At 52.6% G+C, this 24,796-nt stretch overlaps 1 protein-coding gene across 1 annotated transcript; it reads left to right on the top strand.

Annotated features, from left to right (window-relative positions):
* The first annotated feature begins 547 nt into the window (after positions 1-547).
* KPNB1 (karyopherin subunit beta 1) lies at positions 548-24,014 on the top strand. The gene is made up of 21 exons (XM_086477840.1): positions 548-587; positions 914-972; positions 4,205-4,387; positions 5,870-6,070; positions 7,604-7,756; positions 8,832-8,891; positions 9,232-9,321; positions 9,740-9,850; positions 11,396-11,497; positions 13,137-13,361; positions 13,793-13,984; positions 15,391-15,521; positions 16,741-16,888; positions 17,208-17,279; positions 19,611-19,755; positions 21,393-21,475; positions 22,066-22,173; positions 22,439-22,582; positions 22,694-22,799; positions 23,130-23,244; positions 23,849-24,014. The coding sequence occupies exons 1-21, from the start codon at positions 548-550 to the stop codon at positions 24,012-24,014; spliced, it is 2,634 nt and encodes an 877-aa protein (XP_086333966.1).
* The last annotated feature ends 782 nt before the right edge of the window (positions 24,015-24,796 follow it).

The following is a 24,796-nucleotide window of genomic DNA, read 5'->3' as shown; positions in this document are numbered from 1 at the left end:
CGCGGCGCGGCCCCCACGTGGCCGCCACCCCCAGCACCACCGGGGCGCCCTTCCCGGCACCGCCCAATCAACGAGCGCCGCCGCCGGAAGCCCCGCCTTCAACTTTCCTCCCTACTTACCCGCCAATGGCCTCGTCCCGGCCTTCTTCACCAATGGAAACGCGAGCCGCCGAGGACCGTCGTCCAATGAGAGAGGCGGCGCGGGGCGGCGGGTAGCGGCTGGTATCCCTCCGCCGCCCGCTCCGCTCGGTGTGTGTGTGCGCGCGTGTGTGTGTGTGTGTGCGCGCGCGCGCCCGCCCGCCCCGCTCGCGCGGCCCTTTTCTCCCTCCGCCGCCCGCAGCAGCAGGAGCCGCCGCCGCTGCCCGCCGCCCCCGCCCCGCCAGGCCTCCGCGCGGGACCCCTCCCTCGGCCGCGTCCGCGGGGCAGGCCCCGTCTTTCTTCCCTTCCCCTCCCTCCCCTCCTCCGGCCCCGACCCGCCCCGCTTTCCCCCCCCCCCCCCCCCTTCCCCTCCCTTCTCCCGCCGGCGCCGGAGCCGCCACGCCGCCGCCATGGAGCTCATCACCATCCTGGAGAAGACGGTCTCACCGGGTAGGGCTCAGGCGGCGGCGACCTGAGGGAGGGGCGGTGGATGGGGCCCGGTGGGGCCGGGTGGGGCGGGGGCCGCGCACCCCTGGGGCGGCCGAGGGCGGCGGTCCCGGCCCCGGCAGGGGCGTGGGCGGCGGCAGCGGCGGGGGAAGGCCGCGGGGCGGCTGGGCCTGGGGTGGGAACCGGGCTGGGGGCGGGGTGAGGGGGGCTCGGCCGCGGTGGCCGCCGGCGGCGGCTGAGGGCCGGGCGGTTGGGCCCCGCGGGCCCGTTGACTGACGCCGGTTCCCCCCCCCCCCCCCCCCCGCCCCGGCTTCCCCCCTTCCCCGCAGACCGCTCCGAGCTCGAGGCGGCGCAGAAGTTCCTGGAGCAGGCGGCCATCGAGAACCTGGTGAGCGCCTGGGGGGTGGCGGGGGACCGGGGGGCGGCGGCGGGGCCGGGGTCGGCGGCGGGCGCTCCCCTCCCCCCTCCGCCCCGCCCGGCCAGGCCGAACCGCCATGGAGCGCAGCCTACCCTGCCCGCGCCCGGCTGCCGCGTCCAGCCAATAGCAGCGCGTTTTTCTCCTCCGCTAACCAATAGAAATGCGGCGCCGGGCGAGGGGCGGTGCCGGCTGCGGGAGCGGCCGCGGGCCATGTGCGGCCGCGGCCATCGCTGCCCCGGGCGCCGCCCGGCCCCGCAGGCTTCCCCGCACCGGGCTGGGGCCGTTCCTCGCCCGGCCCCGCAGGCTTCCCCGCACCGGGCTGGGGCCGTTCCTCGCCCGGCCCCGCAGGCTTCCCCGCACCGGGCTGGGGCCGTTCCTCGCCCGGCCCCGCAGGCTTCCCCGCACCGGGCTGGGGCCGTTCCTCGCCCGGCCCCGCAGGCTTCCCCGCACCGGGCTGGGGCCGTTCCTTCTCCGTACAGGCGGATGGTGGCGGGCTGGGAGCACCGGAGCAGCCCCAGTGACCTGGGGAATGGGGTGGGGGGGTTGGTCAGAGACTTGTGGCTTCACCTTGGCGAAGGGAGGGGGGAGCTCTGCTGGGGAGCTGGGCCTGGAGCTCCCCCCGTGACCTCCTTAAAAAAAAAAACAACAAACAACAAAAAAAAACCAAAAACCAAAGAGAGAAAAAACCTCCAAAAAACAGAAGAAACCAACCCCAAACCCCCATGTCTCATCCGTGTGCTGGAACGGGGGAAGGTGAACTCCAGGGGTAGGATTTTTGCTTAGTCAAGGTGTGGTGCTGCAGCTGCCCCCCCTGCCACAGCCCCGTCCCGGCCGAACGGGGCTCTCCTGGGGGGAGGTTTGTGTCACGGGGGGTGTTGGGGGGTGATGGCTCCCAGTGTTGCGTTGGCAGCGTTGTCACACGCACGTTACCGTCCCAAGCAAAACCAGCATCTTCATTTTTTTAAGCAGTGAAGTACTCTGCGCGCTGGTGGTGTAAACTGGGAGAGTCACAGGGTCTGTATTTCTGTTGCTCCGCTTTAAGGCGTGCGAGATGCCCCTTGGAGTCTGAATCCACCTCGCCTTTGCGCTAAATGTTGGGTTTGAGTCAAAATTCTCTCAATTTCTGTTGGTTAAGTCTTGGGATCCTCCCGGTTAGACTGAAGCTTCCTGGGCTGCCTTGTGTGAAGCATTTCAGGGTGAGGTACTGGAACAGCTCGTGCTCCTGAGTGTCAGGGTTTTAAAGGAGCTGAGGGACACGCTGAGTTCTTCCAGGTTTCAGTTATATTTGCTGCTTTGCAAGAGCCAAATCGAGGCAGCAAGTGGAGGAATTGGAGTTTATACTGGGATGAAATGCGTGCCCTGGTGTGGGATGGGGCCGTGCAACGGTCCAGCCTTGGGAAGGGCAGGGGCTGAGGAGCTCTGCGGAGTCTGCGAGGGCGGTTAATGGCTCGGCTTTGGGGGAGGATGAGGAGGGATGGGGGGCTGAGGGCCCTTCCCCTCGCAGTATGTGGGGGGGGGGGGCGGGTGGGAAGAGCTCTGGCTGGCCCGGGGGGGGAGAGGTACGGGGTTGAGGGAGAGGTTCTGCCCCCGGGGCCGCAGCCGAGCGCCCAGAGCTGGAAGTGCTCTCCCAGTGAGCCGATGGAGATGCACCCACCGAGCGGCTTGTTCTTCCCCGTCGTTAGTTCAGACCCTTTTCTGAGATTCCCACTGGCGCTTCGGGACGGGTGGGAGCTGGGTCGGGCGCATCTGCATTTGCTTTGAATCTTGAGTCTGGAAGGCTTAATGTAATCTTCTCATTTTTAGCTGGAATTATTCTTAAAGCTCCATGAAAAGACTAATTTTTTTTGCTAATTTATGAGTGAGAAACCCAAGGAGGCTTCTTCACCTTTGGATTTGGGTACAGTTTTCTTCTCAAAGGTGACAGCAACACTTCTGTTTTGTCCTGTGAACGTTTTTTGAACAAGTCCTCACTTCAATAAAATCGATGTGTAAAACATGAGCAACCTTGATGGCTGGGAAGTGGTTCAGTGTGGTATATTTGTTGGGGTTTGGTCTGGCGTTGAAATTTCAGAGTATCTCTAGTGGCTCACGCTCATCAGTTTCAGTTGTCCCACGTTTCTCTTTCCAAATTCTGCAATTTGAGTGTTGAAGAGTGCTGGAGCCCAGCTAAAATTACTTGTTTTGAAGAGCTGTGCTTGGCCATTGAAAGTGGGGAATCCAAGATACTGGACTTGCTCTGTCTTTCTGATGAACTTTTGAAAGTTAAGTGCGTTTTAAAAATGGCTTTTTGGTGCCCTAAAATCTTGGCGTGTCTCTTAAATTCTGTTACAAAGATGATAGAAATGGGTTACATGTAACTTCATGTGAAATGTTTTCAGGAAAACCCCGTTCCTGCTTGGTGTGAAACGGTTTTGAGCGTGGTGCAGCTGTTTCCACTGTTCCCTAGAAGGGTTTGCTCAGCAGGCAAAGCGTTTCGCAGGGCCAGCGCAATGAAAAAGCTTCGCTGCCCAAACTTCAGCTGTACCTTGTGCGCAGCGGAAGCCTCTGAAATGTAAAGCTGTCAGATCAGGAAAGGATTGAAATGCGGAGGCATTTCTCAGTAGCTCTCACCAAAAGCCAGGGGCACGAATGTCAGGTATTTTTATCCACGCGGACGTGCTTTTTTGGGGGGGAGGGGGATAATTGTCGTCTCTGTGCCCCTCCGATCGCAGAGAAGGCTCTTACAAACCTATTTATAATGCACCAAAGGAGCAGCTGATTTCACATCTTAACAATTCCTGTGTTAGATTGTAGTTGGGGTGTTTGCCTTGAAGCAAGGCAGTAAGCAGTAGAGAGTTACCCTTGACAGCCATCCAGAAAATACACACGTTGGCGTACGACCTGCGTAGTTTATTTAAAGGAATTACTTAAAGCAGGCAGGAGCACGGAAGGTAACAGTCTCTCAAGTAAGCTAAAAAAAAAACCCCCACCCAGCAAAGTCAAAGCCAGCTCCCATCGCTTTCCAGCGGTTCTAATGAGGAGCTTAACGCCCGTAATCTCGGGATAGAGCCGCCGCCGCCGCGGTTTGCTGGTGGCCTGGTCCAGAAGGCGCTTCGGTGCGTCGTGGTCTCCTTTCGCTGAGGGGGTTGGGGGGTTTCCCCCCCTGCCTTGGGAGGGGGGTGGGCAGGCAGGGGTGGGTGCTGAGCCCTCCTCTCTTCCCCAGCCGACCTTCCTGGTGGAACTGTCCAGAGTGCTGGCAAACCCCGGCAACAGCCAAGTGGCCCGCGTGGCGGCCGGCTTGCAGATCAAGAACTCCCTGACGTCCAAGGACCCTGACATCAAAGCCCAGTACCAACAGAGATGGCTCGCCATCGACGCCAACGCCCGCAGGGAAGTCAAGAACTACGTAAGTCGGGGGACTTTTTTTTTTTTTTTTGGGGTTCTCCGCCTGTTTTCGGTGATTTCGTGGGCGGCGTGTCCGTCCTTTTCCGCCTGGGGAGGCTTCCGTTGGCTGGCCGCTCCCTGTGCGAGACGAGCAGCGTCGTCTGCGCTTGCTTGGGGGTTCTGCTGCTCGTACTGTGGTGAAGCTGTGGAATTATTAGGGGGGAAAAACCCCAACAGGGAGGAGGCCACTGCTTTTAAAGTCACCCCTGTAAACGCTTTTACAAGGAGCCCCTGGATAGTCTCCTGCGATTGCGGGGGCCGATGGGGATGGCTTCCTCACTGGGCGAGTGCAGCTGGGTTGGTGGATACTGGAACAGCTCCCTCGACTGTTCCACACTCCACCTGGACATCTTTGAAGCACGCTCTGTGTCGGAACGCCCGTCTTTACATGAGGCCCAGCAAATTGAACGAGTAGGATACGGTCAAAAATTTGCAAGTTCCAAATAGGAATTTCTGTGCCTAGATTTTTGCACAGATGGGGGGGTTTGCCGGAGGTTATTTGGCAGTTAAAGTTCAGGGCTTGCAGTGGCAGAACTGGTGGCTTTGTGGGGTTTTTTTTTTGCTAATGGCGTGCTTGGATGTACGTGGGGTTATGGAATTGATGCGAGGTGGCCCTGCCCTTTATAGAATGGTTTTGTGTTGACACAATAGAATATTTTTCTGTGAATAGAACAGAATGGTTTTGTGTGTGAATACAGTTTGTGTATAGCAGAATAAGGTTGGGCAAGTGATGATGATAGAGCTTTAGTCTTATTTACGTTGATGATGGCTCAAGGGGAACTGACGCTGTTCACAGGAGCTGTCAGGTGGTTGTGAACTGAAGCCAACAGACCCAGTTTGTTGCTGTTTTCTCTCAAGTAACTTTATTAATTAGAGTATTTCTTAAGTGGATATATGGAAAATTAAGAGGTATAGCTGGAAGTGCTAAAACAAATGCATGTCCCTCTTATTTTTTAAGGAATATTATTGACATATACAAAAAACCATTCTGACTGGGTGCCATTAAAACGAAAGGAAATTTTTCCGTCCTATTCAGATTATCTTGACGTGAAGAGCTGGGTTTTTGGGGGGGGGGGGGGGTGGTTACACCCCACTTCGTTGAGCTTTCTTGACTTTGCTTTATAACAGCAGCGGGGAGGAATAGTTCCAGGAACGAATCCCAGCGGCGCGTTACGGCCCACGGCATTGTGCACGGGATTTAACGGCTGCGGCAGGAGCGCGTGTCACCGCGCCGCTGCAGCGCCCTGCCTGGAAGGGGCAGCCGGGGCCGCGTTCGTTCCAAACCCCGCTGGTCCGTGGTCGCGGCCGGGCGGGCGGCAGCAGACCGAGCGAAGCGCTTGGTTGGGGAAGGTTGGGAAGAACCTCGCGGGGGGTGAGGACAGCCGGCGCCCGCCTCCCCCTGTCGCCCACATCAAACCACCGCCCGTGCCCGTCTCTCCCGCAGGTGTTGCAGACGTTGGGGACAGAAACGTACCGGCCCAGTTCCGCCTCCCAGTGCGTGGCCGGCATCGCGTGTGCGGAGATCCCCATGAACCAGTGGCCCGAACTCATCCCCCAGTTGGTAGCGAACGTCACGAACCAGCACAGTACGGAGCACATGAAAGAGTCGACGTTGGAGGCCATTGGCTACATCTGCCAGGATATCGTGAGTGTCTGAAGCGTTACCGTGGGAATCTTTGACGTGCTGGCCCAGCCTCTCGCCGGCACCTTTCCTCTTCCAGCCCTTCCCTTCTCCCACCTCTGTATCCAGCAGCTGTCACGCTGCCTTCGGGCTCATCCAGACCATGGCTCTGTGCTGGCAGCGAGCGGGCGAGGACGGTGTCTGGGAGGACTGACCCGCTTTCGCGGCACAAATCCAGGTCACCTCCCGTAAGGTGGAGTTTTCAGCCGATAGGTCGCTGCGGTTGTGCGAGGGGTGCTGTCAGAAAGCTTCAGCTGAACCCCCCAGCTGTGTAAAAAAGTTACAGATGAGCGTTGTTTGGTTCTTTCCTGCGTTGGGGACGCCTGCCAAGTACCTTCATCTTGCACGGGGAGTCCTTTATTCTTAATTTTGGGGATTTTCGGTGCACAGGCATGAGTATTTAGGGCTTTGAGGCACTTTCTGCAGAAGGTCCCCTGGTTTTATCAGCGTGGTGTGCAGCATCACGGTGTCTGGCAGCAAGCAGCTGATGTGAATTGCTTGCAAAAAAAACCCGGTGTGCTGCCTGACCTGCCGCTGAAAAAAAACCCCACAAAATTAGCTGCTGCTTTTTTGGTGCTGCTGAGCACCTTAGAGAATGTACCTCGCTGTGGTGAGGGAGGAGGAGAAATGTGCTGTTTGGTGCTTTCATCAGGCTGCAGGGGACTGGTTTCACTGGGGAGGTGGGTTGCTTCATGGAGGGTCGGTGAGGAAATCTGGAGCTGCGCAAGGGGGGGGAGCTCCAGGTCAGTTTGTTACAAGTCGGCGCCAGGCTGGAGCGTTCGGTCGTTCTTTGGGTCGTGTGGGTCGTTGGCCTCTGCGGTTTTTGGATGCCCTGGCTTGGTGGTTGGGTGTTTGGTCAGCCGGATCCCGCGGGTTGGAGTTTGTCAGTCCCAGTGTGACCTACAGCTTGTGACCGTAGTTTGGGAACCTGCTGCTGGATAAATTCTGGCGTAACAACGCGGCTATTCGGGGATCTTGAAGAAGAAAAATTAACCTTTAGCCAGTGTTCGCAGCTGTATTCATTAAGCCTTGAGTCCTTAACAGTTACTGTCCTTGCTGCTGGTCCAGGCAATGTATTTCTGCCCTACATCTAAAAAAGGTTGGTGACTTTACCTGGAAGTATCAACCGCAGCTGCTGGCGTGTCCAGGAGCTGGAAAACAGTCAGTGTGTTTAAATTTTCTAATCGGAGGAAGTCAAGTGGTCTGAAGGTTGTTGGCCTGTTGAGACAGCGGAGTTTATTTGGCGTTTGTGACTTGAGTGCCTGGAGTATTTGTGCTCGGTTCAGTCTTCTCTTCCCCATCCCGGAAGCTGTAAAGAACCTCACAGTGTATGAATTCCTTGTACTTGTGTTCTGGTCCTCCCAGGGAGCATAGGGCTTCTTGGCCTTCATGTCTTAAAACTTCTGCTTGTAGGTTTCAGGATCAAACTTAGAGGGTGCTTTAAAATACGGAGAAAGCTGTTCAGCTGGCCAATAACTTCATCAACACTTCTTTTAGGATCCAGAGCAGCTCCAGGACAAATCCAATGAGATCCTGACAGCCATCATCCAGGGAATGAGAAAGGAAGAGCCCAGCAACAATGTGAAGCTAGCAGCTACTAATGCACTCCTGAACTCTTTGGAATTCACCAAAGCAAACTTTGACAAAGAGGTGAGGGGGTAACAACTCTTGGTCTGGGATGCAAGAGCTGAATCCACGGTCTATGACGAGAAATCATGCACCACGCTGAATTTTGATGCATAATTCTGTGGCGACTGAGACTTGGATTCGTTTCTGTAAATCCACTCGTGCAGAAATACTGTGGAAATCTTGAGGGGTTCATCAATGGAAAGGAAGCATCGCTGACCTTTTTGGGATAAATTTGAACTGACCTTAGAGTTTAGCCCATTAGATGCCCTGCTTCCTAATCAAACTCGGCTCTACAATGCTGCTGTAAGAGTACAAGCTTGGATCAGCACTTTCTTTCAAGTGGCGTGGCAGCAATCCAGATTTAACTTTGCCTCTGAAAATTGTTGGGGGAGGAAGGCCTGTAAGAGTCTTCAGAACAGGGGCCTCGGAATGAGAGTCTTTTCAGAACAGGCAAATTGATGGGGTTTTCTTTTCGTTCTCGGATTAAGGCTGTCCTCTAGGTCTCTGCCAGGGAGAGTATGGGGAAGGTGGAATTAATATTAAAGATCTTCTAATGAAAACTTTCCCTAGTCAGCTACTCAGTGGATGTTGATGGGGATCAACTAGAATCTTTCAGAATCTGAGACAGGAGGTGTATGATCCACTCACACCGTATTTCTGCTGGGATTCAGTCCTGTAAATGGCCAAAAGTCTGTTCCTTCCTACTAAAATGCAAGTGTCCAGGTACTGCCCCTCGAGAAATTTATGCCCTGAGTGAGTTTTGAGGCTTCTTGAAGCAATTGCTGCAATAGTTCAGGAAACAGCGGGATTTTAATTCTCCTCCCAAAAAGCTAGTGTCCTTCGTTCTGCTGCACCTTTCTGTTTTGGACAGCCTGTTAAGCCGCCTTTAAAATGGAAGCTTGGGATTCCCATTTTGGGGAAGAAATGGTTTAAAATACTGCAGTGAACAGTAACCTGTACTGTTCCTTCATCTTTAGAAGTGCTGCGTGAGGGATTGTACTAGTCCGGACTCAAAATACATCCTCCCTAGGAAGGTTTGCAAAGACTTCAGTGCTTTTGTAAGGCAGTTCTAATGTTCCTTTATTTCTTCTTCTAGTCTGAAAGGCACTTTATTATGCAAGTAGTCTGTGAAGCAACGCAGTGTCCAGATACGAGGGTGAGTGAAATTAAATCCTTTATTTGTCACTGCAGCTTGCTGGGGAAGCTGGCTACACCCTCCAGCATCAACGGGCGGTTGAAGCGGGTTACATGAAATAAACAGTCTTGTGTGAAATGATTGGTGGACCTACTCGAACAAGATGAGTTTTATACTTAAAGTCAGAAGTAGTAAACTACTGGGGAGGGTTTAATATCTGCTTGTGAAAGACCTTATTAGGTGTGGAGTAAAGGAAATGGGCAGGAAGGCTGGGTTCCTAACCTGCGGTGGGCTACGGCTGTGCTGGGCTTTCAGAGCACTCGGGAAGTTCCCATCTTTGATCCGTTTTCTGCTCTGACAGGTACGAGTGGCTGCCTTACAGAATTTGGTGAAGATAATGTCCCTTTATTATCAGTATATGGAGACATACATGGGTCCTGCGCTTTTTGCTGTGAGTACTCACCTTTCTCATACGTAGTTGTCCGATCTTCCTGTACTCCTTCGTCCTTGTCCTAGAGGAAAAGTTTTCTTCCCTTCCCGATTTGGTTTTCGGCCTTTGGCTGTGACCCCATGCCGTGAACCCCTCTCCTAGCAAAATCCTTAAAAACCAACATCGGGTGTTTCAGACTTGAGGCTCCCAAAGTCGGGACAGTGCAGGTTGCTTGGCTTGTTCCGCTCCTCCCGAGGGGCTGATAAACTTCCAAATGAGGAGATTGTTTCCAAGAACAGTAACTCTCACGTGGCGTCCGATTTCAGGCAATCCTGAATCTCGGACCGGTTGAACGCCAAAGGTTGGGGCCGCGTATTTCAGGAGAAATAAGTTGCTAAAACGTCCTTTTCTCCCCTCCTCTCTTTTCGTGTTTCCAAAGATAACTATTGAAGCAATGAAGAGTGACATAGATGAGGTGGCTCTACAGGGCATAGAGTTCTGGTCAAATGTCTGCGACGAGGAGATGGACCTGGCTATAGAGGCGTCTGAGGTGAGCTCGCGAGCGGCCGCTGGGATCGTCTGAGACGCTGACCTCGTGTCTCTGAACCGCGGGGGGACGCCCTCCTGCTCTCCCCCGCGGGACAGCCGAGGAGAGCCCCTCCGAGCCCCTCCGAGCCCCTCGGCGCGGCGGCCGTGAGTCCGCGACGAGCCGTCGTGCGCCGCTCTGGTGCGGGTCTGGGACGGGAGCCGAGACCCGAGGGTGGCTGCGGGCGTTGCGCGGTGCCCGGCGCGGTGGCGCGGTGCCCGGCGCGGTTCTCGGCCGCTGGCTCGGGCCCTGGCTGCCTTCCGCGGGGCTCGCCCGTGGGGGGCTCGTGCTGCTGCTCCAGGTAAACGCGGAGCTCGGAGCAGGGGCCGCCGTTTGGGATTCCTTGGAGCAGCTCTTGGGGTTGTTTTGTAGGCTCTGTAGCCTGATGTCAAGTTTTTAGGGAAGCTTGGGTGTAACCCCTTTTGCTTACTAGACCAGGATGAGCTGCCTTTTTCAGTGAGGAAAATGGTTTTGGTGGCAGCCTGGCTGGGAACCAAAACTCCTTGAGATAAAGATTCTCTGACAGGTTTGATGGGAACACGCTGTGACACACAAGTGCTAGCTTTCTGCAAATGGTACGTGACAGCTACCTGATTTCTTTTTAGCATTCGAAAGTCGACTCGAGCTACTCCTGCGAGGTTAACCGAAATGTGCATTAGGCATGTGTACTAGGCACAGTAGTACCAGAAAATTCTCAGTCTCACGAAGATCTTTGAGCTGTCGTGCCATTAAGGCAGCGTCTCGAATTGTTGAGAGACACGTACCACGTTGAAGGGAGAGAGCGTTTCTGGAGCTACCCGCTGTCTCGGCGGCCTGGTGGACTCTGTAACGCTGACGTGTAAGATTTGGGGTCTGTTACAGGCCTGAGGTACTTGGTCCTACCCCAGCGCGCCAAAAGATTGATCCCATTCTATCTAAAACATTGTTTAGGAGTGAAGTATAAAATTATGGGATGAAATAAAAGTAATTATTATCCCTTACAGTGGATGGGACTGGAGATGAATCTGGGGTATTGTTCTGCATGCAGATGCTGTTTGCATAAATTAGCTCCATAGATCAATAATAGCTTAAACTTTGAAGGGCTCTAGATAAATCACATCCATCTTTAAAAGCAGCTAAGTATATATTTATGTTGAATGCCCAAAAAAGCAAGGATAAAAGGACAGTCAGCAGCCCGTAGGTTTAGTTTATATGCTGAAGACCTTTTGCTGCTTCTGCTCGGGGTCACTTGTTAATGGTACATAACGGCAAACTGAAAATATTTCCGTTTGTGCCGCGTGAGGAGGGGCTCTATACGTGTGTGGCCAGGCAAATTGAACTTGCTTATTGGGTCTTTCACTGGGATTGGTGCAGGGTGTCCTTGAGGCTCCTGTGCGTTACGGTATCGTAAAGTTTGTGTAGGGAAGGGGAGGAGAGCGTGCAAAAGGGAACTCGGATCAGCTGGAGTTCGTAATTCAGACCTCATGCCTGTATAGCCACTGAGAATCATTTTGTAACCGTTTTTTCTAGGCAGCAGAGCAAGGAAGGCCTCCAGAGCACACTAGCAAATTTTATGCGAAGGGAGCGCTACAGTATTTGGTCCCAATTCTAACACAAACGTTAACGAAACAGGTGAGTTGCAAAATCCCTCCGGAGTGTCAAAAGAACCCCCCAGGTACTGTGCCTGCTTTTGGGTCCTGGGAGAGGGACGGTGCTGTGGCCTGGAGGAGCAAAGTGTCAGCGGTGGTCGTTGCTCCCTTGCGTGGGTGACTTCTGGAGCTGCTGGGTCCCAAAGGTGCTGCCTTTGGGTAGCAATGCTGAGGAAAGATCTGGCCCGCATCTGAGGAGAAATAATCGGAAATTATTCTCTATATTTAGATTATAGAATCTGTATCATTATTGTTGTTATTAATTGAAGACGTTCATCTTGGTTCGTCACATTAGTGCAGCAGCTCTGCGGGTGGGATTTATGTGACCAAATGCAGATGTCTGTCTCGCAGAGGTCTGGGCTAGGGTCTCGCAGAGGTCTGGGCTAGGGTCTCGCAGACGTCTGGGCTAGGGTCTCGCAGACGTCTGGGCTAGGGTCTCGCAGACGTCTGGGCTAGGGTCTCGCAGAGGTCTGGGCTAGGGTCTTCTCACATTCAGGCTAGAAAAAGAGATTCCGTTAATGTGGGATTAACCTCATCCTAAAGCCTAAAGTCCCAAAGGTGCTGCCTTGGGGTGGTTTTGAGCGGTGGGCTCTTTCAGAGCACCTGCAGTGGCAGTCCTCGGTCTGTGATGAGACACCATGCACCACGCTGAGTGGATGATGCATCGGTTTTTGGGCTGAGACTGTGAGACTGCGTGCGGCGGCGTCTTTGTGCTGAATTCTGTTAATGCCTGCTCGTATTTGTGATTTCTGAAGAGGTTTGGTAGTTACCTGTGTTCCTAGTGAAATGTTTCTGGAATTAAAACCCAGATACAGCCGCTGCGTCGTTCGAGATCCAATTTCTGGAATTCTCGAGCTCTGCTTTTTAAGCTGTGAAGTCCATGTTTATTCAGTACCTATTGAGCACTTCACAGGGCCTTGTTTGGGCTGTGTTTCACAGTCTAATCAAAATTAATGGAATCACTTGCTACAGCAGGTCTAATTATAAAATAAAACTGTTAATTAAGCCGTACAGGATGGAGTTCATTTGGCGTGCTGCGGTGGACTGGGAAAATGCGCGGTGCCCTTGGTGAATCCGGGGAATTGTTCCTCTGGTTTTGTGTCGCTGTCTGCCTGGGTGTGGAGAGTTAAATCGCAGGAGGTTCTAAAGTGCTTGTTAAAACAGGAGAGATAAAACAGATAAAGAGAATGGCAGGTAGGAGGCTTCAAAGGGATTTGGCGAGTGGCTGAGCTCCGTGTCGGTGTCGGCGGGGGGAGAGGGAAGCAGCAGCGATTTAACTGGTACAACGGGCCGCTCTGTGAGGCGATGGCTGGATCAAAGGAACGAAATCTCAACCTAGCGGAGGGAGAAGCTTTTTGGAAGGCGTATGAGGCTCCTGTAGGTGCGTCAGCAAAGAGCCAGCAGCCTTACACCGGGGTGGAAAGGCACAGATGAGGGTAACTCAGGTTGCCTCCGTCAGAGATGTCGCTGCTGCTTGCAGCCCTGAGTTAAAATATTTGTTAACCACAGCACCTGGCAGGAGGGCAGTGTTACTTGTGGTCGATCCACCAGGATGCCCCTTGCCTGTGAGTGCTGAGGGATGTTTTCCCCCAGACTGACCAGAGGTGCTGTTCTCCTCCTAGGATGAAAACGATGACGACGACGACTGGAACCCCTGCAAAGCGGCAGGAGTCTGCCTCATGCTCCTGGCGACCTGCTGTGAAGATGACATTGTTCCTCACGTGCTGCCCTTTATTAAAGAACACATTAAGAATCCAGATTGGCGATACAGAGATGCAGCTGTGATGGCTTTTGGTTGCATTTTGGAAGGACCAGAGCCGAACCAGCTCAAACCACTAGTCATACAGGTAAGATTCGTGTGTTTTCTTGGAGCAAAAACTTCCTTATTTATTTCGAGGAGGATGCCCGCTTTGCACATTGTTCTTGACGCAAGGAAACGCAAAAGGATGCCACCTTTTAATCATCTTTTAGAGAGATTTGGTAGGCCCAGGGCAGGTAGTTGGGTTGGACAGCTCTGATTCGCAGGGACATGCAGGATTTCAGAATACCTGACTCCAGATGCCTCAGTTCTCAAGTCTTAGCCCTGGGAAATAAGGGGCTAAATAAGGTTTATGAATCTTAAAATGTGAGAACAAGGGCCCAGCTGGATCTAGACTGTCCACCCCTCCCCGATCTGTCACTAGCTCGTAGGGAATACCTTAAGCTCAGATGGTGGCAAATTCCTAAATCCATCGGTCGCGTCTGACCCCATCTTTCTGCCGATGCATCGATGTTCCAGGCCATGCCAACTTTAATAGAACTCATGAAGGACCCCAGCGTGGTGGTTCGAGACACGACGGCTTGGACCGTGGGCAGGATCTGCGAGATGCTTCCAGAAGCTGCCATCAATGACATTTACCTCGCTCCGCTGCTGCAGTGTCTGATGGAGGGCCTGAGCGCTGAGCCCAGAGTGGCTTCCAACGTGTGCTGGGTAAGGCGGGCCCTTGGCTGTTGGCGTAGGATGCGTTTCTATCGACGAGGGGAACGCAGCTCATACTAATTTCTATGAACAGATATGAATGTACACATAGATATAGATATATATACACACACGTACGTATACGCACACACACACAGACACACACACACATATATATATATATATATACTCACACACTTAAATGGATTTCAGAGGTGACTCACAGCTTGGTCATCCAGCACCCACAACTGTTGTTAACTGTTACCTCAAGTCTGTTTTGTGGCTCTGGTAGGAAAGACTAAAGGAAGAAATGGATTTTTAAGGAGGAAAACCACGATATTCGCCGAGTGTAGAAGTTGCTTTTGGTTTGAAGATGCTATGGAAACTGTCCTTGACAGCAGGTGTGGTTGCTGGTTAGAAAAGGCGAGCTGGGATTTAGCTTTTTTTCTGGGGGGCGACTGGGCTGCCTTCTCAAGATTAAGGGAGGGACAAGGTACCGTGTTTCCCGTTGCCTCAGCCTCTTCTGCAGTGGTTCCACGACTAAGTTGAGGAGCGTGAGGTTTTTTTTGTGTCCACTTACAGAGCTGCAGTCCCTTGGGTTGGTTTGCTGACTTCACCTCTAGCGTTGTCTTGATGCCTGTCTACTGCCAAGGAGCCTGTCTGATCTTTCACTGTAAAGAGGATGTGTCCCTTACTGCCTTTTAAGAGAGCTGCTCAATAAGAATTGAGCTGGAGATGAGTATTTGCGTGTCAAAACAAGTTTTAGAAGTGACAGAATTTGTTCTCTTCGTATTCCAGAGGTTTGAAGTCTTCTAGTCAGCTGGGAAGCTTTTCCCCGATACGCTGATCCTGGCAAAAGTCCATGTAGCTGTGGCTTTTGTCTCCTGAAGAGGATGACTGCTATACGTTTTTAGATGGAAGTGAAAGTCAGGAGGCTTTCTACTCTTCTAATCCACCCGTACCTCAGAGCAGTTACAGTTCTGTGCAGTTGGGAACTGGAGCGACCCACAGCCTTGTCTAAACCAGGATTTTAACTGGTGGGGGTGGGGCTGGATAGTGGGTAGAAGCTGTTAATGCCCTGCGAGGTTCAAGCAATCTGCCTTTACTCAGTTTGATTCTTGACAGCTACCAGTTGTTGAGACCAGTAACGCTGCTCAGACACTTGCCTGCAGACAGTGCAAGTGCCTCCCCTGTTAATGTTACGTTTCAGTCTTGGGAATTCTCACCAAAGTTTGGTGCTGTGAACTGCTCGTGAAGGGAGCTGTTAGTCCTGCGTGTTTGGAGGGGGATTGGTTTGTTGGGTTTGGGGTTTGGTTTTTTTTTTTGTTAGAATGAAAAGCTGTTGGAATATATTCCGTTTCTGGACTTGTTGAGGGTAAACTCGTTTGAGTAACAGCGATGGTTGTTCTGCGTTTCAGGCCTTCTCTAGTCTTGCTGAAGCTGCCTATGAAGCTGCAGATGTAGCTGATGATCAGGAAGAACCAGCGACCTACTGCTTATCCTCTTCGTTTGAGCTAATAGTTCAGAAACTTCTGGAGACTGCAGACAGGTAACGCTAAACTGCCTGGCCTAAGCTCTGCAAAGATGCTGCTTTTGTTACTTCAGGCTGTTGGTCCTCTTCCTCTTGCAGCTTAGGCCTGAATGGTCTTTTCCAGAAGTGGGCTTTTTTGGTGTCGCATGGAATATAGAATGCTAATCCCCAGGAATCAAGCTGTTCACACAAGAGTTTCTCAGTATTTTATCCCTGTCTGCTTTTAGCAAGTCCGGGGTTTCCTCCAAGAGTGCCTCTTCCCTGTTTCACTTTGAAGCCTCCGAGCAGGGTTGAAGGCTGCGCACGTCTTTGAACGGTAGTCACGAGGCTCTTCAAGGTTGGCTACAAGGCCCCTGAATAATTAGGATTGCAGCAAGACACAATTAGGAATCCGTGTGTACCGTACAGCTCGTTTTGCCGTGGTTGTTTCACGCCGTGGTTGTTGCTGCGGCGTTACATCCATTTACATTAGCACCAGGTACTCCCAGAAGAGCCGAGGACCTAGTTAGGCTGGGTACTCTCCTCTTCCCAACTCAGTTGAAATATAAATAGACGAGGCAAAATATTTTTCTCCGTTCTGCAGATGCCAAAATAAGGGTAATGCTGAAGTCCTATTCTGCCTTGAAGGTCGCATAAATCTCGACAGCTCAGAGTTCAATCCTTGGATCAGTTCAATCGGCAGTTGGAGCCTTTTGCTGCAGGACTGCTTCGTCTGAAATGGTGTCCCTGTCTGAACAGTTCAAAGTCTAAAACTCTTCCTGTCTCATTTACATCCAACCAGGAGTGCAGTGTGTAGCTCAAGGCTCTGAAGCCCATCAGTCATCTTAGCAGAGATCTCAGCCGGCTTTATTTCAGATTTAACACCCTCACCGGCGGCTGGGAGGGATGTCAGCGAGGTAGTCGTGTATGCTGCTCACCTCTTGAGACCATCTCTTCCCAGGCAGGATAACTGGAAGATGTGGGTTTGAGACTTTTTCTGTTCCTGTGCTCGCTGCCGGTGACTGAAGACGTTGGAAGTCATTGCTAATAGCGAAGGGAAAAAAAAAAAAACACGTTCCAAAAGTGGCTTCACAAATTTCATTTACTTTCAAGTTTTGGAATACAGGAACGCGAGTGCTTCTGCTTGTCACAACACTAAAATTTAGCTGTTACCGATTTACTAAAAAAAAAAAAAAAAAAGCCTGTTCCTAAGCAAGCCGGAGCGTTGGGAGCTGCAAATATATTCCTTCTGTTACAGGCCTGATGGACACCAGAATAACTTGAGGAGTTCTGCGTATGAATCGCTGATGGAAATAGTGAAGAACAGTGCCAAGGACTGTTACCCTGCTGTCCAAAAGACAACTCTGGTCATCATGGAACGGCTCCAGCAAGTGCTGCAGATGGAGGTAGGTGAAACCCGAGTTTTAAACCCGTTTAAGGGCTTTAAGGAAACTACGTGGGTGTGATGCTGCCATTGTGCTGTGGCTTCATCTGGCGCAGAAAAAGGGGGTTTGCTGCTGACGGCATATGTTGTGGTACAGTATGGTTTTATTTTTTTGTGGGTAGGTAGATAGGTTGAGGTTCTGAGCAGTACCTCCCGTCTGAAATTTGGAGAAACAAATACTTCAAGTCGAATCTCTGCAGCTCGTAGCGCTGCCAGAATCCACTGGGTTTGCACGGCCCGCGGTGCAGCCTTGTCACGTGTGGGGTTTTGTTCTTTTCCAGTCTCACATCCAGAGCACTTCCGACAGAATCCAGTTCAATGATCTTCAGTCTCTTCTCTGTGCTACTCTCCAGGTAAGTTCCTGTCTCCGGTGGTGGTGGGAAAGAGGAGGTTTTAGAGACATCTCTGTGCCCCCCAGGGTGCAGACTTGGTCCTGTGGATGAGATCTGAATGAGGAAACCGGATTTTGTGTCCCAGCTGACATGTGGGAGGTGATACAAGGTTCTGAAGGCTTCAGTAGACTACGACTACCAAAATTTAGGGCAGTATGAATAAAGAACGCTGTATGTGGCGTGTTAAAGATGGTGTGTGCTTCAGATTGGCTCTTCTGTTGGCTACAGGCTGAACAATTGCTTTGGTTGGCACAGACCAAAAAAAAAACCTCCGTAATGGCTTTAATTCGTTCATCTGCCTCTTGTGGTTGGTGTTCTTATTTAAAATGGCACTAATTAAAATGCACTGAGTGTCCTTGAAATTAAACATCTGGTAACGAACGGCCCACGTGACTTGGAGTACTAGTGCCTTTCAGTTCCGTGCTTTCTCCCACAAAGTCCACTGAAAACAGCCCCTTTTTGCCCCAAAACCGCTCAGGAGGTTCATCAGACCGTCCTTCCGAAATATGTCACGTTTGGTATCGGAGCTTTCCCGTTTGCCCTGCAGGAGGGGCGGGACGGTGCCGTCGTGCCCAGCTTGCTCAGTTACGAGGTGCTGCTTCAAAACTCGGTAGAATCGGCGTAGGTTCAGCATCAGCGCAGCTCCGGGCAGCTCGGGGAAGGAAGGAGCGTTTGCTTCTGGAGGTGTAACCGAGCACTGCGTAACCTGAAATCAAAGCAGAGCAGAGGATCTGTCTCTGCGCTGATTTATTCCTTCGCTGGGTGGTGGTACCTCTTCTCTGCCCTTTGTTTCTCCCATTGCCCAGGAAAAGGAGCCTTGTCCTCGCCGGCAGGGGACTGCCCTGTTTCTGTCGGTTTTAGCCTCCCCTTCTCTTTAAGCGAGGTGAGGAGGTCTCCTGAGTGGGGTCTCCATGTGGGTTTGAGAAATTAACTTCATCCTTCTTGTTCAAAACCCCAGAGCATCAGCTGTTAACTTTCACTCTCCGATTTTTAGGGGGCTTTTTCAAACAATGGATAGATGGGAATAATCTGTCCTTATGGTGGGCTTTAAGGGGGAAGACTTCACTCTCTAGAATCTCCTTTGGGCCCAGGGTGATCGCTGGTCTCTTCCAGGACAGCTTGCTTTGCCTGTGGGAGGTGTAGAACGGGTGGGATTCCACTGCTAGGTTTAACTTGTAAACGTGTGTTTCTTCATCGTTGCAAAATCTGAACCCTAAGTATTTACAGTGGCTGCAGCAGGCCCTTAAATACCACTGAGTCAAAATCAGCAGAGACACCTTTTTCAGTGTTACGTAGTCAAAACCACTATTTTGTTACGTACTTTTTCCTCTTCTGCTGAAAAACCATTATGAACATCCAGCAGAGGAAAAACATTTGTTAATATTTAAAAGGAACAAGAAAATCGAGACCAATTACTTAGACAAAGTCAATCTCTTTGGAGCGACTCAGTTTGAAAAATCAGAGTTGAAATACCGCTTTTCCTCTGCAGGTTAAGGAATCAGTCTTTCTCTTTTTGTAAGAAAGGCAAATTTATTTTAAGTAAGGATCCATCAGAGCTGTGTTCTGTAGCTCACGTGGTGAAAGGGAGGGTCAGAACTCTACCGTAGGAGCCGGAGCATCGATGGTTAAAGCTCAGGTATTTACCTGGGGTGTTTCCTCGGCCCTCCTGCTCCCTGTGATGTGTGCTGGCTTACCCAGAGCACACACGGGCTCACCAGCCTGCTCGGCTTGTACCTCGGGCTGCCTCTGCCCTCTCCAGAAATCAGCTTTGCTTCTCCTGTAGATGTGTTTTGCGTTGGTTGTAGGTGAATTGACTCTCTGCTCGTCCTGGGTAGGAGAGGTTTCACTGCTGTTAGCAGTAAGGACCCGCTTATGTCGTAGTTTTAATTTCTGAAGTTTCATCCTGTGGTTTAGAAGCAAAGCTTACGTGCAGCCCCTGCTCGGCAGTAAGGGATTGCAGTCGCGCTGCTGCGATGGAAAAGGGCTTTTTTTTATAGAGCCAAATTTGGGCTGGTCACATTTAATGCCAGCTTACAAATGGAAAGCCTGGAGAATAGCCTATGCAGCAGGAAAGGTAAATTCAGCTTGTTCTGTAGCTGGAAAATTGAATGCAGCTGAAATGAATGGGACTTTGCACGGGTACTGACAAAGCATATTTTTGCAGCGACGGAGTTGAAACAGCGGCTTCCTTTTCAGCAGCCCGATGCGGTCACGAGCCTTGGGAGCTCGCGCAGGGGATGCGGCCTCGCCGAGATGGCAGCAATGACAATCCCTTTCTCCTTTCCCGCCCAGAACGTCCTCCGGAAGGTCCAGCACCAGGATGCTTTGCAGATCTCCGACGTGGTGATGGCCTCTCTGCTGAGAATGTTCCAGAGCACGGCGGGCTCAGGGGGCGTGCAGGAGGACGCCTTGATGGCAGTCAGCACCCTGGTAGAAGGTCGGTATCGCTGCAGAGCGAGGTTGTGTTTGGGGGGGCTGGAGGGGGGGGGGAAGCAGAGCTGGGGCAGAGCACTGGTTTGCTTGCTTCTCTTTTTGACGATACGGCAAAAAAATATTATTAATTCCTGGTTTTGCTTGAAGTCTGGTTTTGCCCACACATCCCGCCCCGTCTGTCTGTGAAGCTGAGACTGGCCCGTCACGCTAGGCTGTGTTTCATGAATGAATGGTTTGTTTGCCGTTAAGAACGTCGCTACGATGCAAATTCTGCCGGGGGGGGGGGGAATAAAATCCCCCAGTGCCGCTTTGTGCGGCGGCAGCACAATGGGAACCTGGTCCCTTCCTGCTGCAGGACAGACCTAACGTTACCTCAGTGATTCGCTCGCTGCTGCCTGCCACTCGTGGTGGTTTCGTGGAGCTTCCTCAGGGGTGGATTTACAGTCGTGGTTCTTGTTTAAAAGAAGTCGCGGTGGCAAAGATCAGCGCTGGAACGGGCGAAGTCGAGTCAAATTCGGGTTGTGGTATTCCAGGCGGTTCAGGCTTCGTGGTTCTGGTTTAGAAAGTGGTGGCTGTGGCGTCCTGTGGAGCTCTAGGAGAGCTCTGCTGTCCAACGAGCGTGGAGGTGGAGGTGCTGCTGAACGTCTGTGTGTGACCTCCTGGCCCAGCGCTCCTGCCGTACCCCCGGTGAAAGCCACGTGTGATGTGGGAACGGGCCTTCGGGGAGTTCCGTTCGTAGGGAGGCTCGTTGGAGTCTTCCTTTTTTCCTGAGGCCGCTGGCCTGTGAGGGTCTGAGCAGGGGACGGGACCTGCTTCTAGCAGAAGTACTTGCCCGGTTGCTCTGAGGACACCTTGTGAGCGCAGCAGAGTTAGTTTGGGCTCTTTGGAGTAGCCCCTTTGCACACTGGTGCGCTGTGGAGAGCAGGGCTTTGGTGGGTACCCCTCTGACTGCTCCTGGGAACGTTCAGTGGGGTTGCCTGAAGAAGCTGGGAAGCGAACGAGAAGGCTGAGCTGACCAGAAAGGAGAAAGGAGAGCGCGTATCCTCGGGACAGAGGCCGTTTTGCTCTGGGACAGAGCAGTCTGCGTGCATGGTCGTGGTAATGCAAGAGGCTTGGGCGAGGCAGGAGTTGGCAGAGAGGAGCAGAAATACTTGACTTCAAATATTGCTTAAATACAAACTTGCTGAAGAATGCCCCGCTCGAGCTGCCCGGCTCTGAAGGAAGCCAGAAGGAAGATGTTACGGGGGTAAAGCGCCCTGAAAAGCCGTGGAGGTTTCAGCCGATGCAACGTAACAGTGCCGAACCTGCCTGAAGCCTGGCGCCGCGTCCCCCTCTCCCTCTGGTGGGTCTGCTCGGTCAGGAAGGTCTCGAGATCCTTTCTGAGCCCAGGAGAGGGTTGTTTGTCTTCAGAGGTCTGCAGGGAGCGCAGCGCTTTCGGGTCAGGTTAGTCCAGACGGGCACGTTTGCTGCTGCTGAGTTGTTGTGTGATGTCTAGTGGAGAACGGAGATTTGTTGTGCTTCTGTGGAACACGCCCGGTACTGGGTTTGGGTGGGATATAACGGTGGGTTTCTGCTTTGTTGAACTCCAGCAAATACCTTCTAGGTTGGGTTTTTTCCCTAACTGATGTTTTTCACGCACAGTCTTAGGTGGAGAGTTTCTGAAGTACATGGATGCCTTCAAACCGTTCCTTGGCATTGGACTGAAGAACTATGCTGAGTACCAGGTAGAGGTCAAACCAGGCAGCCCCGTGTTCACAATCTCTAAATTCTCAGCTGCTCCCAGATGCTGAGTTCAGCCGGTGTGCATCTGTGAAATAACCACCGCTGCTGGTGAGGAAACCAAAGCTGGAGCCCCGTGGACTTTTCTCTAGTCGCTGGCCGCACGCACACGAATTTAGACTGTCTTCTCTGTAACTCAGCAGAAGGCCTTCGTTGACTTGACACCCGTGTTTTCACAGTGGCTGCGTGTTAGTTGGCCTCGATGAGGAAAGAGCTTGCTGCTGGCTGTGAGTTTCCATGAGAAGGTCCAGTCACGCTACCCACCGTGGGGTGGATGTTCAGACCGAGTACCCGCCACTTTGTTGGCCTTTGGCTCTCTTGCCCCCTCCCCCTTGGTGAAGCAAGCTCAGCTCTTGGCAGCTTTGTGACAGAAATGGTTAACGAAGCAGCAGCTGCGCGAGGGTCGTTATTCTCCGTGGTTTAATGGCTGCAGGCTCTCACCACCGCCGAGTGCCTCCATACGCTGGAGCTGTAGGGCTGGAGTGTGGAAGACTGACTCACTGGGTGGGTGTCTCGCTTGCTGTTCTATTTGCAGGTTTGTCTGGCTGCAGTGGGCCTGGTTGGTGACTTATGCAGAGCCCTGCAATCCAACATCTTGCCTTTTTGTGATGAGGTTATGCAGCTGCTCTTGGAGAACTTGGGGGTGAGTGTTTACCTCCTCATTAGCCGGTTAGTAACAGTTGGCTTGCACACTGAGAAGAAAGTGGGAGGTGGGAGAAGCAGAAGTGTTAGGCATGCTCTGAAGATCTCGTGTTTGACAACTATCTTGCTTACTATTTGAATGGAATCCAACTTTATTGGGGGTAAGGATTTACATTTCGAGCAAATGCCTTCATTTATTAGCTCCTCCCACCCTCCCCCTTATAAAGAAGTACAACTGAATGTAATGGTGCTGGAATCTCTTCCAGAATGAAAATGTTCATAGGTCTGTGAAGCCTCAGATTCTCTCGGTGTTCGGCGATATTGCCCTTGCCATCGGAGGGGAGTTCAAGAAGTACCTGGATGTCGTACTGAACACCCTCCAGCAGGCTTCCCAGGCGCAGGTCGATAAGGTGAGCCAGCGGCGCCTGCTCCGGCGCCTGCGTTGGAGCCCTGGGTGGGCGAGGGCTGCGCCGGCGTCCGCGGGGGCGTCGCTGACCTGCGCTTCCCTGTGGCCTTTCTAGTCTGACTACGACATGGTGGATTACCTGAATGAGTTGAGGGAGGGCTGCCTGGAAGCTTACACTGGCATCATCCAAGGATTGAAAGGAGACCAAGAAAACGTTCATCGTGAGTACCCTGTGCCGCTGCGGCCGGTTCTGTGCCCGAAACAAGGGGAGGTGGGACGAGCTCTGCTTGGACGAGCTGTTTCGTGGGGGTTGTCGCGTCCGTGGGCCCATCCTTGTTCATCCCCTTCCGCCTGGGAGCGAGCGGGGACTGGGTTTGGAGCCCTTCCCCGTGGAGCCACTTCCTCTGGCGGCTTTTCCCCTCGCTGTCTCGGGGGGCTCTTTTGGGGTTGGGTTCTGCCCGTTTGGGGCTACGCTGGAGTCCCTTTTCAAGGGCAGGCTGTTAAACGTGAACTGCGTTTCACCATCCTGTAATAAAACTGTTTTCTTGCAGCGGATGTGATGCTGGTGCAGCCCAGAGTAGAATTTATTCTGTCTTACATTGACCACATTGCTGGAGACGAGGATCACACCGATGGAGTAGTGGCGTGTGCTGCTGGGCTGATAGGGTGAGCGTCCCGGTCCCACTTCAGCTGACAGCGCTCGTTAGGGAGGTAGAAATCTTGGTACAACAGCCTTAGTGTTCGAAGCTGCGTTTTTATGACTGTCATAAGGATTTAACGTCAGTTCTGGCGTTTTACAGTCTGGTGCTGGATGTTTAACCCAAGGTGTGAAGTGGTTACGCAGGTGAGGTCCCTTAACTGACAGGGCGAAAACCAGGGGGTAGAAGTGAAAGCTGGGTCTGTGTCACAGCAATTCCAGATCTAGAATATTTCAGGGATCTGGCTTAAAACCACAACGCCCCACCCTCCGTTCCCTGGGTACGGAGGAACTCGGGACGGGGTGCTTCAGTCTTTCCTGTTGTATTTAGGGGAGAGCTGGTGGGAACAGCGGGGAGATCAGCCTTTGGACAGGAGAGGGATTGTCTCCGGTTAGTCACAATTTCAGCAAAGCGTTCAGCTCTCCTCCTGCTGAAATGAGTGACCATATGCAGCGTTTTAAAAAGGACATTAGCTGTGAGTCAGATTCCTTTTTGCTAGCGAGAGCTGATCAGAGCGGTGCTGGCGCAGCTGCTTGTGGCGCTCGGCCTCAAAGCCTCTCTTTCCTCTTCAGGGATTTGTGTACAGCGTTTGGAAAAGATGTACTGAAATTAGTAGAAGCTAGACCCATGATACATGAACTGCTAACTGAAGGAAGAAGATCGAAGACGAACAAAACAAAAACCCTCGCTACCTGGGCGACTAAAGAGCTGAGAAAACTGAAGAATCAAGCTTGGTAAGGGCTTACACCCACCTCCTCCTCGCGTTGCGTAATCGTGCGATTGGCTGAACTCCGGAGTCTGAACGAGACGCTCCGCGAAAGCCTCGTTCTCTGGAAGGCGGTTGCTCGTTTGTTTTGCCGCGAACGGGCCCTGTCGCTGATCTGGTAACGCCAGAACCAACCCGAACCCAGAAACGCGGCGAACGGCTTGGCTTTTCACCAGCCCAGCTGCAGGCTGGAGGTCACCCTTGCTACTCGAGGGCCACCCTGCGCTCCTCCAGCTGCCGGGTAGCGGAAGGCCGTTGAGGCCTCGGGCCTCCTCGGGCTTCAGGGAGCTTCTGGGCGACGCTCTCGGTCGTACGGTTTAGTTTTTGGTAGTTCTGCGAGGAGCTGGACTCGATCCTCACGGGTCCCTTCCGACTTGAGATGCTCTGAAGGAGCAGGCTGTAGAGAAGGGGTATGATGGTGCATTTGGGAGAATAAGCCTCTTCCAGCCTCGTCGCCCCGCCTGGAGAAGCTCCTTGGGATCCTCCCTCTTCCTTCTCTCCCAGTTCCGCAAAGTCCTTTTTTTTTTTTTTTCCCCACCTCCTGCCAGGTTTATCCCCCCGACGTGGGGGGTTTTGTGGCGTTGGGATTATTGTTTTGATGGACCCTTTTTGCTTGCAGATCTGTTACCATTGGGATGACACCTGAGACCCCCACTGGAAATCTCCAATCTTTTGAAAAAACCCGGAAGTGAGGAGTGTGCACGGATGCTGAATGTTTGGGAATGAGAGGATGAGTGAGTGAGGCTTGAAACAC

Source organism: Leptosomus discolor, chromosome 25 (genome assembly GCF_034619465.1).
Source record: "Leptosomus discolor isolate bLepDis1 chromosome 25, bLepDis1.hap2, whole genome shotgun sequence".
Taxonomy (NCBI): Eukaryota; Metazoa; Chordata; class Aves; order Leptosomiformes; family Leptosomidae; genus Leptosomus; species Leptosomus discolor.
This window is presented reverse-complemented; position numbering and strand designations above follow the sequence as displayed.

Excerpts from the sequence above, each read along its gene's own strand:
- KPNB1 (XM_086477840.1), top strand. The coding sequence starts at position 548 with ATGGAGCTCATCACCATCCTGGAGAAGACGGTCTCACCGG. Across the intron at positions 7,757-8,831 it reads AAGCAAACTTTGACAAAGAG|TCTGAAAGGCACTTTATTAT; the intron begins GTGAGGGGGTAA and ends TTCTTCTTCTAG. Across the intron at positions 15,522-16,740 it reads CTTCTGGAGACTGCAGACAG|GCCTGATGGACACCAGAATA; the intron begins GTAACGCTAAAC and ends CTTCTGTTACAG.